This window comes from Choloepus didactylus, chromosome 14 (assembly GCF_015220235.1).
Source record: "Choloepus didactylus isolate mChoDid1 chromosome 14, mChoDid1.pri, whole genome shotgun sequence".
Lineage (NCBI taxonomy): Eukaryota > Metazoa > Chordata > Mammalia > Pilosa > Megalonychidae > Choloepus > Choloepus didactylus.
Window position 1 is genome coordinate 49513560 of NC_051320.1, and position 16784 is coordinate 49530343.

The following is a 16784-nucleotide window of genomic DNA, read 5'->3' on the forward strand; positions in this document are numbered from 1 at the left end:
CAGAACTTGCATATTCCTTCACCTCTGACCTTTGCACATGTGTTTCCTAAAGCATACTTCTCCCCTCCCTGTCCCTACATATATTTGTACTGCCTAATGTCTCTGGATCCTTTGCGTCTTGGATTAGATGTCACTTCTTCCATGAAGCCCTCCTTGCCACATCAAATCCTTGTTAGGGGCCCCCTCCTCCACAGCCCTCATAGCCCTGTCATGTCCTTTAGTGCTGAATTGCAATCGCCTCCGTATTCATCTTTGCCACTACTAGACCGTACGCTCTGCTGAGCAACAATGAAATATTTTTCTTGCTTTCCATTATGTCCCCCTAAGTGAGCCCAATGGTTCAATACTTATTGAATAAATCCAATAAATGACCACCTCCAGAAGAAGCAGGCAGCCATCTATGCCCTCCCGACTGGATCCCTGTTGCCCTCACCCCACTCCAGCAGGCTCACACTTACCCCAGCACGGAGGTCAGCAGCCTGAGCATTAGCCTCTCCTGGAGTGGGGTGTGGAATGTGTCCTGCTGTCCCAGATCTGCTCTCTGAAGAGCTGGGGCATCTATGTACCCTATATCCAGAAGATTACCTTAACCCTATCAGGTGGCCTAGTCTGTTCTGTTGGACTTTTGCCTCATTCCTTCAGTCTCAATCTTTAGTCCACCCTTTAGTTTCACCTAGCTGAAACTCTTCCCCAAACCCCAGCCCACATGACTGGTTCAGACACAGGGCCTGCTCTGGCCAGCCCAGTACCTGGAGGGTGAACTGGCCACCTGAATTCACAGCTCTCAGCTGGGACCAACTGTGAGTGGGCTGGAATGGAAGCCTGATTCTGCTTCCCACCTGCCTTAGCCTCGATTCTCATTGGTGAAACTCACCCCACCCCCTCCTCCCCCTTGGAATGCCCCCTTGAGTTACTGACACCTCCTGGAAGCATGGCCAAATTCACCATGTGCACTGGGACTCTGTGCTCCAGATTGCTGGCTGCTCCACTGGGGAGAGCCCTGGAGTCAGGCCAGCTTCCCTGCCCCTCCCAGCCCCCTGCTCCTCCCCACAAGCCTTGGTTGCAATCTGCAGCTGGGCCTGCTCAGCACTGCTCTCCTTTACCTTATCTCCAGACCTTCTGGATCTTTGGCAGTCACGTTAACCAGTTCAGTGCCTATAGCTGCATCCTCACGGACTTTTGCTTGGTATGTTTTTTGGGAAAATATGGGTGGTTCATTCACATCTGTCAAAATAAGCTTGAATGTGGCAAAAGAGCTCGCGTTGTATTCTACACCAAACACCAGAGGCTCGGAATTTTCTGCCTTGAATACAATGTTGTAAACATCTCCCATTTCAAAATCAAGAGGCTGTATAAAGGAAAAAAGAGGGAAAATTAATTTTTGGATGGTTAGTGACTTTAAAAGATTTATTTTCTATGTTCCTTAAAAGACTCTCGAAAAGAACAGCAGTTCTCAGTCTAAAATCAGCAAAAACCTGCTTCTCAGTCATGAAAAGTCTTTACTGCAGGACTTATCAGAGCATTTAACATGTTAATGTGCTTCATGAGTCTCTGAGAAAAAGAAATAGAATGATATAGCATTCCTCAAAAATTTTTTTAACAGTGGGACACTTTCTTTATTCATGCAACAGAAATTTATTGAGCACTTATTGAATGTCAGGCACCTACAGAGATGCTGGGAATAACATTCAGGAATATAAGTGAACAACCGAGACAGGGTCTCTGCTTTCATGGAGCCTCTAATCCAGCAGTGTAGCTTTAAGACACTTTTTTCCTGGCATACCTATAGACATATTCTTGATTGGGAGTCTCCCAAGACAGTTCTCAGAAGATAGTCTGGGAAATCCTTAAATAGAGATTTCCACATTGTAGGGAGAATGATTTCCCAGGGACTTCAGGACCCAGATCCCAAAATAAAAGAACTCATGGAAAGGGGGAAAGGTGAGCAGAGATGATCAAAAGATAAATGACCCAGCTCTTGTTCCAGGCCATGCCAGATGGAAGCAGGGAACAGAAATCAAGAAACCAATTTTGGTATAGTGTGAAGAAGAATTTAACAGTTAAGCCTACCCAAGATGGAAAGAGTTGCCTCCAAAAGCAATATATTTCCAACTCTGAACGTTTTCAAGCATAGTTGTTTAAAGAACACTTGACAGGCTAGCACAGGAAGGAATTAAATGTCACATAAGCAATTGGCTTTACATGACTTTTTAAGGTGCTTTCAGGTCATAGAGTCCATATAAAAACCATAATCATAGACACATGCTGAAATAGTGGAATAGCCCCCAAAGTAAGGTTTCTTACCTGGGATTTCAGGGCACCTGTGAACCCCTAGGAACTAAAATTGAAATATTGTGTGTATGTTTATATATTCCTTTTCCAGGGCTGTCATAACAAATTACCATAGACGTGGTGGCTTAAAACAACAGAAATGTACTTTCTCACAGTTCTGGATTGTAGACTAGAGGTGTGCAATCCAGGGGTCGGCAGAGTTGATACCCTCTGGAGGTTCTCAGGCTGAAACCATCCCTGTCCCTCTCCCAGCTCCTGGTAGCTGCTGACAATCCTGGTTTTCCTTGGCTTGCAGCAGCATCACTCCCATCTCTGTGTCTACCTGCACGTGGCCTTCTTCCCTGTGACTGTGTCTCTGTGCCCTCACGTGGCCTTATAAGGACACCAGTCCTTGGATTTAGGACCCCCCAATCCAGTTTGACCTCATCTTGACCTAACTAATTACAGCTGCAAGGACCCTATTGGCAAACTGGCAAATGGGGTCACATTCAGAGGTTCCTGGGGGAAGGGGGGTGCTATAAACCCAGTATAGTGCTATGTAAATTTTTTTCTAGGGAGAGGGTATGTAGTCGCTCAGAGGGACTCAAGACCCCAAAAATGATTAAAGAACCGAAGCAAAGCCCAAACAGCACATCACGGATTATGGAAACTGAACAATTTTATTCAGTCTCCCAGACCTGGAGGATCCAAGACCCTTTGGTAAGCTCATCAGTCCTGTAACTGTAGTTTATTTCAGTTCAGTTCCTCATTTGTAAACAGAAACGAAAATATCGATCCATGAAGAGAAAAATTGGCATGTGATAGCTTTGGCTTCCTGCCCTTCCCACCATCGGAAGGCATTTTCCCCTTCTGGTAGGGCTCAGCTCATTGTCACCCTCTCCATATCAGCTTCCCTGATTCCCACCTCTATCCCCAATGGACAAGCTCTACATCCTCTATAATCTCGCAATCCCCAACCCTTTTTTTTGCATTGTTTGTTTACCTATTTTAGATCCTCATGACCAAGAGGAAGAATGGAGTTACATTCATCTTTGTGTCTCATCTCTTCCCTGACACACAGTACCCAGAGTTGAGAATGGCTTGGTTCTTCAGGGCTATGGTGGAGCAGAGTTTCTGGAGAAAATCCCCACTCACCAGAAACTCCTCTCCTCAATGCACACATAAACAAACACAACACTATGACCCAATCTCTAGTTCACAAAGTTTCTTCCACAAGATTGCTCATGTAGAAGAAAGAGGATTGTGTGTAAAGACTTAAGTTCATTTGAGATAGAAAATAAGAAGCTATTGACATTTTTAAAACATACAGGATATACAACATACAGTCATCTTTGTACACCATCTAAGATATAGGAGGAGAGGTTGGCCACAGAGCTAAACACACCTGGCATGCCCTGAGATGACCCTTGATCACTGCCACATGGTCAGATAGCGCTCCTGACCTGGAGCAGGGGCCTGAGCTGGACCTTCTGACTCCCAGGGACCCACTCCCCATCTCAGGCTATGACAACAGAGGCTTCAAATTGAGATAAAACCCGGCAGATTGAGCAGAAGACAAGAGTGCCCACCACAAGCCTGCAAGGTAGGCAAAGGACCAGCTCTCAATTCCTTGCTGGTCCACCCACACCCAGACTCAAGCAGACAGCATAGCACTGTAAGCCCAGGCAGAGAAGGACATCCCACCCTCACCACCAAAGATGTCCTAAGTACCCTCCCTGGCTTTCTCATCCCTGGCTGTGGCCCCTACAACCCCAGGGCTGAAGGGGGTGGTGCTGATCATTTCCTAATCTCCACTGCTACCTCCGGTTCTGCCTCAGCCTCCTTAACAAAGGAAGGTGGTCAGGCTTCTTCACCAGAATGAGAACTAAGACCTATATCTCTGCCCCTAACACAAGACTGGGAACAGCAGGAACAAGACCTAGGGTAAAGAAATGAGATAGTATGTCTGGAAATGACAAGCAGCCTGTGTTACCAGAACAGAATATCAGAGGCAACAACGAGACAGCAAAGAAGACTGTGCATGTCAAGCTAAGGACTTCATCCTTGATGCACAAAGAAGGATGTTAAGTACAAGACTGCCAAGGTCAGGTCTGTGTTTTAGAACAATAACTCGGCAGCCGCTACGGAAAGGATGGCTTTGAGGCACTCCAGCCCAGGGCAGTGAGACCAGTTAGGAGAACATGTCAGTGCTTCTTAAACACACTGAATGGAAGAACAGATGGAAAAAAGAGCTGCCTGCAATTGATCAGTCTGTCTGCTTAACTGCCACACCTGGAAAAACACCAAAACAAATCTTCCAGGGGGAAAAAAAAACAAACTAGAAATGGATGACACTAAATTAGTAGATGATAATCAGCAGAGTCTAATCAAAGGAAGCCTTGCCAAACTGTGTGCACTGCCCTCCATGATGCAGGTATGTGCCTGCAAAGCCAAGTCAGGAGATCCATCACAGCCCCTTGAGACGACCTTGGGTCCTGCCAGGCACCACACAGTCATCAAACAAGCTGAAAAAATATGTTCACCCTGTAGTTCCTCTTCTGCACACAACTGCTTGAAAGGTCAGACCCAGTGATTTAGATTCAACCTGGAGGCAGAGAAAGTGCTAAGGGAGAGGGGTTCAGATATGGGCATATTTAATATTTTCACCAAAGACTGGTGATGAGAAAAAATGTATACATTAGTTTTCCAGATGACTCACCCGCTGTGTGAAAATAGGTAGTGAACTGAGAATTCAAAAGGACCAGCCATACTGGGATGCAACAAAAATCTTTTTTCTGATTAAAAACAAAACAAAACCTTGAACCTAAAGCCCAGTGGTGACAGGAAGGAGGGGTCCCAGGGCAATTACTGATGAGCTGAGCAGGGCCTTCCTGCTCCTGACACCTATCACTCCCAGGGGAATGAAGACCCACCATGCGACAAGCCAGAGCTTGGGGCAGCAGTAAAGAAGAGCAGGGCAGCATTTATGAAACTTGTTTAATCCTAAGCATCACTTAGGGGCACTTTGTTAAACTACAGGTTTCCAGGCTCCTCCACCCCCTGAGATGACTGAGTCAGCTGTCCCAGGTACATGCTGGGACTCTTGGATTAGGGAACTTTGACCCCCTTAGGCAAGAGGGGAAAGCACACTGGTTCCGGAGGCAGTAAGACTGACTTCTAGCCCTTTGTCTAGTTAATCAGAATTAAGAAAATCCTGACATGTATTGAATTTACTACCTGCCAAAGGCAGGTAACCCCCCATATCCCGATTAAGAAGGTACTACCATTCCATCCATTTTTACATTTTGGAAAACTAAGGCCTCAGCAGTTACATCATCTGTTCAAGATTCCAGAACCAGTGAGTGGCAATGCTAGGCCACAGCAGAAATTGTTTCCTGAAAGGAGGCAGAAGGCCTGGGGTCAAGTCCCCATCTCTGCCATTCCCTTACCGGGGCACCTACTGCCTCTCTGGGGCCTGAGCCCCCACCTGACCAGCCGGGCTGATCTCTGACATGGCTCCCTCAGAGTCAATGCACCAAGCAGGGGGCAACACATGCGGAAGTAAAATGACTATGGTTGTAGTTCTGCAGTGAATTTTATGTGAGATTAAAAAATTTGCAATTTGGATAAACAGATGCTGATGGAACTGTGATTAAGAAACTTAATTTAAAGCCTTAAAAATATTAACACAGTGGTTCAGAAGCAATAATAGTCTTCTGATGGCTTAACCAGCAGGGCCTTAGAAAGAAGACTAAGTCACACACAAGACTACAGATTAGTCTGTAATTTACTTTGAAACTCTTCAGTAAAAACTGTGTGTATACACAGTGTGCATATCTGTCATAGTTTATTCTACATTCCAGGGGCAGTTAGCTAACATTTGGTATACATTTTTCAAGAATCTACAACTCAGGATTTGTCATTGCTTAGCTTTTGAAAGACCTTAATCAGGGATCCACACTCCAGGTAGCTACTACAGGCCTTTAGCTAGTGCTATCTTAATCCGCATTAGAGGATTTGTTAATTAGCAAAATGATCTTTAAAGTAGCTTTTCTTGGTGACCTGACTGGTGTGCAAGATATAGTTTGGTTAAAAATATCTCTGTCTTGGCCACTGCATGAACAAGAGTATATGCATCTGGCTGATCCAGCAGCCTATACCAGAGTTGGAGGATTGTTTTCATGCCTACTTGTTAATAACTAAATGTGTGACTGAATTCAATTATTCATTGAGTCAAACAAAATTTACTGAACCTCTACTATGTTCCAGACAATATTGTAGATGCTTGGAATAAAACCACATACAAAACAAGATTCTGAAGAATTTGGTCCAAGGCCTGCTCTACTGTAACATACCTCCTGGTGTCAAGGTTGTGCAGAAGGAAACCTGTAGTTCTCATCTACTGCTTATTGTTGGAGCTACCAACATATCTCCACAAGAGCTCATTAGCCACAAATGGTAAAATTAGCTTAGGTCAGTTCACAACAAACCACCAAGAAATAAATGTTGACATGTGAGGCATTGTTTATACTGGGATAGGCAGGTCTCTGTCTTCCCTTAGATCCCTAGGGAGTCCTGGTCCTGGGGGAAGATGGGGGATTATCTGCCTCTCTCCAGTCCCCTTCAAAAGAATGATGCCATCATGCTGCCAGGGCCACCCACCGCAAACTCTGAAAACTGCCCTGTCTTGTAGCCTTCCCTTCTGAGTACCCTTCTCTCCATATAGACAGCCATGAGCCAAGGGAAGTTGTACTGGTGTCTTTTCCAAATATCAGACAAACAGAATGCTAGAAGTTTGAGTTGGTCCACATGCTAACCTCCAGTGGGAACAAGTTGGGGTCCCTTTGCTCCTGAAACTCAGCGAGGTCCTTGGTCCAAGGCAGAGTATATCATATAAATGGGATCAGAATTCCGAGTCTGCTGAAGCACTAGCACTTTTCTCCCTGTACTTTTATCCCTTTTCTCTGGAATTATTCTATTTTGTCCTCGTTGTCTACTTTCAGGTTTCCTTTATTGTAGCCCCAAACTGTCCTCCAGAATCTTTTTTCTTTCTTTCTTTCTTTATTAATATTATTTATTTTATTTATTTATTTTTTTGCAGCTTCCAGCATACTGTGCTGCAAACCTTAGACACTTCAACCACACTTGCATGGCCTCTACTGTTGCAAGTTTGATTCCTTTTATTGAAGGAAATTTCAATCTCTCCCTATACAGGTTTGTATATATTATGTGCCCCAGAAAAAAACATGTTCTTTGATGCAATCTTGTGGGGGTGGACATATTAGTGTTGATTAGATTGTAATTCTTTGATTGAGTGTTTCCATGGAGATGTGACCCACCCAATGGTAGGTGGTGACTCTGATTAGATAATTTCCATGGAGGTGTGGCCCCGCCCATTCAGCGTGGGCCTTCATTAGTTTACTAGAGCTCTATGTAAGAGCTCACACAGAAGGAGCTTGCTGCAGCAACCTACAGACACACTTTGCAGATAGCCATTGAAAGCAGAGTTTTGCTGATGTTTTAGAGGTGTTAGCCCAGAGTTTGCCCGAGAAGCTGCAGCCTAGAGACATTTTGGGGAATGTCATTTTGAAACACAACCTGAGAGCAGCTAAGAGTGACATTTTGGAGAACTGCTGCAGCCTAGAGAGAAACATCCTGGGAGAAAGCCCTTTTGAAACCAGAACTCTGGAGCAGATGCCAGCAGTGTGCCTTCCCAACTAACACAGGTTTGCCAGATGCCACTGGCCATCCTCCAGTGAAGGTACCCAATTGTTGATGCCTTACATTGGATACTTTATGGCCTTAAGACTGTAACTGTGTAACCAAATAAACCCCCTTTATAAAAGCCAGTCCATTTCTGGTATTTTGCACAACAGGAGCATTAGCAAACTGGAACACTTCCCATTGAAAGTATTTTCATTCTAAGTATATTATACGAGATTGGGTACTGTTTCCTATTGAGTATCTGGTAAACCCTCCACATGCTCTGAAACATAGATGCGGCAGCCATGGAGAAAAGCATCAAAACTCAGGTGTACATGGTGGACAGGAGTAGATCAAGGAATTGGGGAGATATTTATAATGAAGTAGGAAAATGGTATTTAAGACAACTTCTAGACTACTCAGTCCTTACAGTGATTCCACAAGTATGGGGGCAAGAATAAAAGAGTAAACTTGTCTCAGAACCTTGAAGGGGGACCCATCAATTCTCTAGTTACCTACTATTTAAGAGTAGTCTATGGATGATTTTGTTTTAGGTTCATTAGAATACAGTTGTTTGAATAAAGGAAACCTACAGATGAAAGAGTCCATAGAGCTCATCAAGCCCAATTCCCCACATTTGCAAATGTGACACCCTGAAAGGTTAAGTGACCCCCTCAAGGTTGCCAGTCAAATGTGAATCTCAGACCAATGAAAAACAATTTTTTTAGTATATGTATGTCCCAAATATTATATGAGATATTCATATATTAAAAAACTGCCCTGTATTTTATGTGGCAACCCTTTCTCCTCCTTCAAAGGTTAGTTGTCCAGTTAGTGACAGGCCCAGGACTGGAATCTCAGCTTTCTGCGTTTCAGGAAGACAAGAATGACCGAGAGGGCTCCAGGAGTCTACTGCAACACCTGAAAAGTCACTATGAATACATCACCTCCGATGATAGGTCCTCACACAATCATAAGTCAATTAATGCACAAAAAAGACAAATTCCATGAAGTGGGCTATTTACCTTTTTAACCTTGACGTATCCAGCATTGGTTTGGGGATCTGTGTCAATCTCCAGTTGCCCCTCACTATCTCCTTGTATAATACGATACAGGATTTTAGAACTCCCAGTAAATGGCTCATCAGCATCAGTGGCCTGGATGGTCAAGATGATGGACCCAACATTGGTGTCTTCAGGAATAGTCAGGCTTCCATACTAAGGAGGATATGGGGGAAGGAAACAATAAGAATGTCTACTGTTATCAGGCAGCTTGTGCTGTCCCCACTCTGCCACTGGGAATCCCCCTAGTCCTCCCTCTTGGCATTATGACCTTAAAGACGGTGACAGGTAGGATGCAGGAGAGGACCGTGGCAATGACACAAGCAGGTTCCTGCTGTATCTATAACCCAGATTTGCATCTCTGAGCTACAGGGACCCTCTTACCCCACAGCCCTCCCAAATAAGGATTCTTACTGCCATTCTAAGAAACACCTAGATGTAATGCAGGGAAATCAAAACACAGGAAAGAATAAAATGTCCATGAGAATGGAGGCTGAGAAGAAATGGGTTCTTTATTTCATGCTTGCTTAACCTCAGTGTGTGTTGTACAAGTTGTGTTCAGTCATACCTCTTACCACCCCAGGCCTTCACAGAAATCAGTTCCCTTTTTTGTCATGACGTTGTCCCTATTTTGATTTATGAACATCATCCCAAGGCTCTGGGCTGCTTCATAACTGACTTCAAACATGACATAACAATCTAGTCAAATGGCTTCTCTCTTCTTCGAAATAGAGACATCCCTTTTAAGGGAAGCAGTGATAAAATCAAATGTCTGAAGCCCACATCAGAAATAAGCAAACAGTAATCTTTGTTCCTGGTGTTCCAAATTGATCTTTTTCTCATGCTCTTTCTGCTCAGTTCTCCTAATTCTGGCAAATATCTTCAGCACATTTTTCTTTGCTTAAACCAGAGATTTTTTTTTTTTTTCTCCTGCTTCTTTTCTCTTACCCAATTATTGGAAAATGAGTTTAAATCACCAATATTCCAAATACTAAATTTTTGACTAAAAATGCTTGTTTGAGACCTACTAGTAGTGTATTTATTATCCTAATACTCGATGATGACAAAATGTAAGCAGCTATTCAAATCCTTTCAATTTGACAAACATTGTGGTTGTAACTTTTAAGCAGTCCTTGGAATAAATGACTCATTGGCTAGGAGTTTATAAACAGACATTTCCAGATACTAAAACAATGAATATTATTGTTGTTCCCTGAAGATCTTCACTGAAGTTAGTGTCTGGATTTGTCACCTGGGCATTAACCAAGACTACCTATTAAGCCTGGCATTTTTCCTAACTACTATCTATGTCTGTATCAAATAGTAAGTCAGGGTAAAGTAATGGGAACAAAGTAAGGAAAAATGAAATGGTGTCCACTACTCACATCTGATTTTTCAAAGATGGGGATCTGATCATTGATATCAATAACATGAATTTGCACAAGACAAAGGGTCTTGAAATCTGAAAATCAAAAACACATTATACATCACAAAAACTTTCACTGAAAATGATGGATTAAAATCAGAAGTTGGCAAGAAAAAACCCAGTTAAGTGAGGTGACAGCCATAGCTGCAATTTCACCACTGACTTGTGATTCAGGTGGAAAGAGGATTCCCTGGCCGTCTCCCCACCCCCACCTGCACACCCAAGCATTGTAGCAGGAGCTAAGGGTATCTGCTTCTTGGTGGACTCAGACCAACACCACAGTGTTGCATGAGCAGCAACTCTGGCCTTTATGATGTTGAACCAGTACTGCTTCTATGTGGCATGTGTGTTTTACACAAGAAGCAAAGAATTCATAAATGGCACCATTCTTTAATGTACCTAGGAATTGAAGCAGCCTAGCAAATCATAACTAGAAGAAAAAGAGTTCTTTTTACTCACAGCAGAAGTAATACTCACCTTTGTCAGATACCTCAACCGTTACATTGTACTGAGGAGTATCTTGCTTCTTCAAGGACTGCTGAGCTAACTGGAACACCCCCATGTAGGTTTGGACCAGGAAGAGTCCATCTTTGGGAATCATGGGGATTTGCTGCACAATTCTGTACTCTAAAATGCTGTTGGCACTGTTTTCTTGATCCATGTCATGGGCAATGAAAGTCCCGATATTGCTACCTGTAGAGAAGGAAAGAAGGAAATTTGTCCATTACAAGGTCTATTGAATCTATTAAAACTGATTTCACTGGAGAAGCAGGTCCCTAGGAAACACTGTTAGTAACTTTGGGTAGTAGGCCAAGACCCTTAGATTTACTATGGCTCTTTCCAAGGCACATAGTATGATAAACAAGGAGAAACCAAACCTAGGTTGCTTGTATGGAACTTTATGGAATGATTGCAGAGACTGACTCCACCCCAAAGATGACACAGGGTAAAGAACAGGTACGCATCTTCTCTGGCAAGCTGCAGTCTATGGTCCTATGTATTTTATTCCTCTCCACGTCTCCCGCCAGGGAATGCCAGAAGTCAGTGGCTATGACTCGGTGTTCCATTCAGCTCTGGGTGGGTCCTAATTGGTTTCAGATCACTTTGTTCTGTAAAATGGGTTTCTTTACACACGGCAAGAATCTTACCTTGGAGCTAAAACTTGAGTACACCTCATTTATAGTTTGGTTACACCCTCTGCATCCAGTGATTAATATGGAAATTAAGAGGTCTTTTGTTTGGTTGGTTGGTGGGAGGAGAGAGGTATAGACAAACCTAAGCATTAATGTGAAGGAGCTGGACACACACAGTTGTGTCTCAGGGGCTGGGTGGGGAGTAGGGCATCACAAATAATCTAGACCACTAACAATGACTACCATACCACACTCAAAACTAAGACTGTCCTCCTTCTAATTGAGGTAGGCAGCCTCTACAATGGCTCCCAATGATCCCCATCTCCAGACAGTCACACCTTTGTGTAGGGCCTTCCTTTTGAGTGTGGGAGCCTACTGATTTGCTTCTAAAGAACAGAATATGGCAAAAGTGATGGTATGTCACTTCCAAGATTAGGTTACATAAAGAACTGTGATTTCTGTCTTGCTTGCCTTCTCTTGTTCTTTCTCTCAGAGCCCTCACCTTCACTCTGAATCAGAGGTGCTCCACTAAGCCATGCCCAGATTCCTGATGCACAGAAGCTGTGTGTGAAACAATAAATGTTTGTTGTTTTAAGCTGCTAAGTTTTGGGACCATTTGTTACACAGCAATAGACAACCTATATGCTAAATGTTATGCATAAAGAAAGGTCTTCAAAGATCTTCTGCTTTCTTTCAGCATCACACAGACCATCCCAGATTGCCCAAAAAGGTGGTACCACAAGTGTTTCTTGACTATTCATTCCACTTATAAGGTTATAAGGTTCTTCCTTCAAGCTGTCATTTTATTCTTCCTGTTGTAGCAAGAGTCTAGATAACTGAAACAGAGAGGACCTGAGCAGAACACACTGACAAAGTCCTAAAAGTGGTAGTCTTCAGAGGCTACAAGGCTTATTAGCCTCTGAAACACACAGAACAAGAGACCGAAACATTTCAAGAAACTCCAGCCTGCTCAGTCAATGGGACAACAGCACAGGAAATCAAATGTTGTCCCAAATTCAGGGAAGTCATAATACTTCCAGATATAACAATGTTCTCACTGTAGTTGTCCCTGTTCAAACTAAAGCGGTCACAAGACACATCAAAAGCAAACATAGTAAGTCAAGGCCAACAGGACAACAACAAATGGAATTTGAACTTCGTCTACTAGCATCCTGAATTATTATCAGCATCCAATTTTGACCAAGGGTCAAAATTCAATGTACAACTTACACTTTCATTGCTTACTTATTGCAGGGTATCTGACATTGGGTATATGTGTTTATTTGAATTATTTAGCAAATTTGAAGATGATTTTATCTGTTAATTTTATCTTATTTTATCTCTACTTAAATATATATACTTAAACATTATATTCATATTATATATCTATTTATATCATAATATAAATATATGCTATATATAAATGTTGTATATGTTATATATGTTACATAGGTTACATGCATTATATATTATATATATATATATATATATACTGGATACTGATATAGGTAGCTATGGAACTAGTGGTAGTGGTGAGGGTGATAGCAACAGTAGTAATAGCAGTGACCCTAACAGCTAACAGCAGCGGTAGTTATTTGACAATAGAGGCAGTAGTGGTGGTGGTAGCTATAAAAACTCCAATTTAAGAACACTACCCAGATATTGTTTGAGCCCAAATACTATACCTTTGTGACTACCAAGGTGCATTCAACCTCTATGCTGTGCTACACAGGGACCACTGATCCCGGATCAGGTCTACCTGCTCACCTTGAACTAGACAGATGGAAGAAGGGATTATAGAGTTATGATAGGGAGGGCAGTTAGCACATCATTCAACAGCTCTCATTTCTTACCTATTTTTTCATTCTCCTGGACCTCAAATACTGTCTCTGTAGAAGGGCATGTAGGTGGATTATCGTTAATGTCTATAACTTTAACATGAACTTCCAGTGGGAATGCAAGTGGTTTTCCATACTCGTCCTTTGCAACCGCATAAAAAACATACTACAACAGGAAGGTCAGAGTTAGATGTGATTCCCATTGCTTTTAAAAGGTAGAGAATATAGCTGTTTCATGTCTATTTCATTTACTCCCTTATTTTCCACTTACTTAGAATTGAGAAATGAAAAAAAGTGAAATGGGGATATGTGGGGAAGTTATCGTGTCTTTCGAGAACCAATAACATGCTGGGTTCAGAACACAGTTGTTTTGTTTTGTTTTGTTTTTTTAATCCATTTTAATCTCAGCTATAGATGGACAAAGCACTTTGTTTTATCACCCCTGAAACTTTTCCCATTTTACTCACTGAATCCTTTTCTTCTCGGTCCAAGGGCTGAGTCACATAAATATCTCCCTCCTGGTCAATTGAAAATGGGAACTTTGGCAGCTTCTCCTTTTCAACTAAGGAATAACGGGCACCTGGCTCGTTCCACCGCACCTACAAGGCCCAAAGCGAATTGTGAGGAAAGATACAGCTGGACCAAGAGAACTGGAATGGAAATAAGCAATTTGGTGGTTTTTGATTGGAATTTTCTGAGAACCTCATTTGTGTGTCTGCAGTTTCTTATAGCAAGTGAACTACAGTTTTCATTTTCAACCTAAAAGAAGCCCATTTACCAAGTTTATTGCTCAAAATAGAGTACCCCAGGAAATTTTTCTTCAATAAAGCAATGCAATATGAACCTTCTAAATGGTTTTTGGGTTGTTTGCTTTTGGAAGTCTGATTGCGTAGGCTTCATATCAGTGAAACACCAATATGAGAAACAAAATGTACTTTGTAGCTGGCACAAATTATCTAAGGAACGAAGCCATGATCCATGACGACTTCTAAAACTCAGCAGTGAAGACGAATAAGAGGAACAGGAAACACTTCAAATTATTCTCCAAGCTATTATTTAAGTAAGATAAATGAGACATAAATAAGGCAGATTCCCCTCCCAAATATTTAGTCTTAAAGACTTCAGGGATAAGAATAATTGCCACCTCCCAGAGTTGTTTTGCAAACAATCTGGCAAAAAATAAATAAACACAACAGCAAGACTAGTCTTGCTACAGATCCAGGCCAGCCTCAGATATACTAAGACTAATAACAACGGACTGAAGGGTTACCATGTGCCAGACACATTTCTAAATACTTTTAGGTACAATCACATTTCATCCTCAAACAACCCTATGAGGTAGGGACTATCGTTATCCCCATTTTATAAAGGAGGAAACTGAGACTTTCAGTGACTTGACCAAGGTCGCACAGCTAGCTGAAATTTCCACAGCAAAGTAGTATTCTTCTAGACCAGCCCAGGAAGGGTATCAAGGAACCGTCACTGTCCTCTGCTGGTTGTTTAAGCACCACCCATTGACACTCCAAAGACCAAGTTCTTGGTGCTTGAAAACCCAGCCCAAGTTCTCTTCTGGGATGCCCCCTCCCACTCTTCTTGCTGGGTTTATAACCCTCAAAGCACCTTTTCCAGGTCTAGATATTGGGTGTGGCACCCAGAACTTCTTCTCTCGACAAACAAGCATATAATTTCTTTATAGAGTTTACAACAATTCCCTACGGGAATAACCTAAATAACAAATAGGAAGACTTTAGTGAAAGGCCCCAAATCAGAAATTCTTGTGGTAGTGAGACCTCACATGCTTTCTTAACTAGTAAAGCAGAATATATTTGCTTTCATTCTTTTTTTTTTTTCCCCCTGAAGGTGAAGATCATTAATTCAATATTCAATAATAGAAGCTTTTTTAGGTTAAAAAATAGGTATGATAGAATGGGCCATTTCAGGGCCCCTTAATAATAATGTCATGTAAAAAAAAATCCTAGGGCAACTGCAGACTGGGATTCTCTTGTAACAGTAACACCTTTTACCCTCCTTCCCAGACACTACTTCAGTTAATCTCCACAACAACCCTGAGAGTTGTTATTAGGCCAACTTTACTGATAAAAAAATGAGATTCAGAATAGTTAAATGACTTGCTTGTGTTCAGTCATTAAAACAAATAAGGGATGTGGTTTTGTTCTTCTGTCTCTAAATCCAGTGCTTTCTCACTAACCTACAGCTTTCACGTCAAGGAAACTCTGGTCTTCCAGAAAAAGAAATTTGTTGATTACTCCTTCTCATTAAGCTCTTATCAATAACAACACGAGTTTTTTTATATCATTTATTAGAGCTCTTTCCTCTGGGACCTCTAGTTTAAGTGTTGGTGGAAGGGAAAAGAGAAAGGTGGATTTAGGCTATGACAGGCCTTTGGAGGTGAACAGGACTGTGGTGCTCAGAGTGGATTTCTAGGAGCTCAGTGGGGACGGGGCCCCAGGGGAGAGCACCAGCAGTGGGGAGTAGGTTGGGGAGGGGGTGTGGCACTTGAAAGGAGGGGAGAGACATACACAGGAGATGTGGTGAAGGGGGGGGACTCAAAGGTAAAAGTTACCTACTTGAAGGAAAAAATATAAAAGAGGTAAAAGTGCTGGAGAAAAGATGGAGAGAGGGATGTACCCATTTATTGTTGATGAGGCAGAATGGTGTAACCTTTCTGGAGGTCACTGTGGTGGCTCCACATGAAGCTGAGTATGTGGGGCCATCGGGTCCTGCGACCTCATTGTGGGGTGTATATTCAGAGGATCTGGGAGCAGAGACATGAGTGGACACTTGCACACTGGTGTTTGTGGAGGTAATGTTCATGATTTGCAATGGGAGGAGGTGGCCTAAGGGTACACTGACTGAGGAACAGAATGATGATCTGTGGTGTATGCATACAACGGAATACTGAGCAACTACGAGAAGGAGTGAAGCTGTGAGACACCCAGTGAGGTGGATGGATCCTGTAGACAGCTTGTTGAGTGAAGCATGCCAGAGACCTAGGCAAACACTATAATGCTTCACCAATATGGACTAACTGCAATGTGTAAACTCAGAATTAAATCTCAGAGCATAGCCTAACAGGGAAATGATTATTGCAATGGTCCCTAGATTTTACGGCAGTCAAATCTATTCTTGAATTGAAATGGCTATCTCCAAACTCTGAGATGTTGATCCCTTAATGTATAACCTGATTGGTCTCTAGAACACTGGGTATCTGTGTTACACCTGAAACTCAGAGCTAGAGCTCAGCAGATATGAATATCAGTATTTACGCATATAGCAACTGCTAAAGAAAAAAAAATAAAAAAGCTGAAATACAGCCCAGACTTCAATTAGA

The 16784-nt window shown here is 42.4% G+C and overlaps 1 protein-coding gene across 1 annotated transcript in view; it reads right to left on the reverse strand.

Moving 5' to 3' along the window:
* CDH17 (cadherin 17) overlaps positions 1–16784 on the reverse strand; it is a 50850-nt gene that overhangs the window by 12369 nt on the left and 21697 nt on the right. The window contains exons 7-12 of the mRNA XM_037803023.1: positions 13900–14031; positions 13448–13598; positions 10939–11154; positions 10421–10497; positions 9000–9191; positions 1104–1348 (exon numbers count right to left, since the gene is read on the reverse strand). Coding sequence (XP_037658951.1) covers positions 1104–1348; positions 9000–9191; positions 10421–10497; positions 10939–11154; positions 13448–13598; positions 13900–14031 — 1013 coding nt within the window. The remainder of the gene's footprint in view (positions 1–1103; positions 1349–8999; positions 9192–10420; positions 10498–10938; positions 11155–13447; positions 13599–13899; positions 14032–16784) is intronic.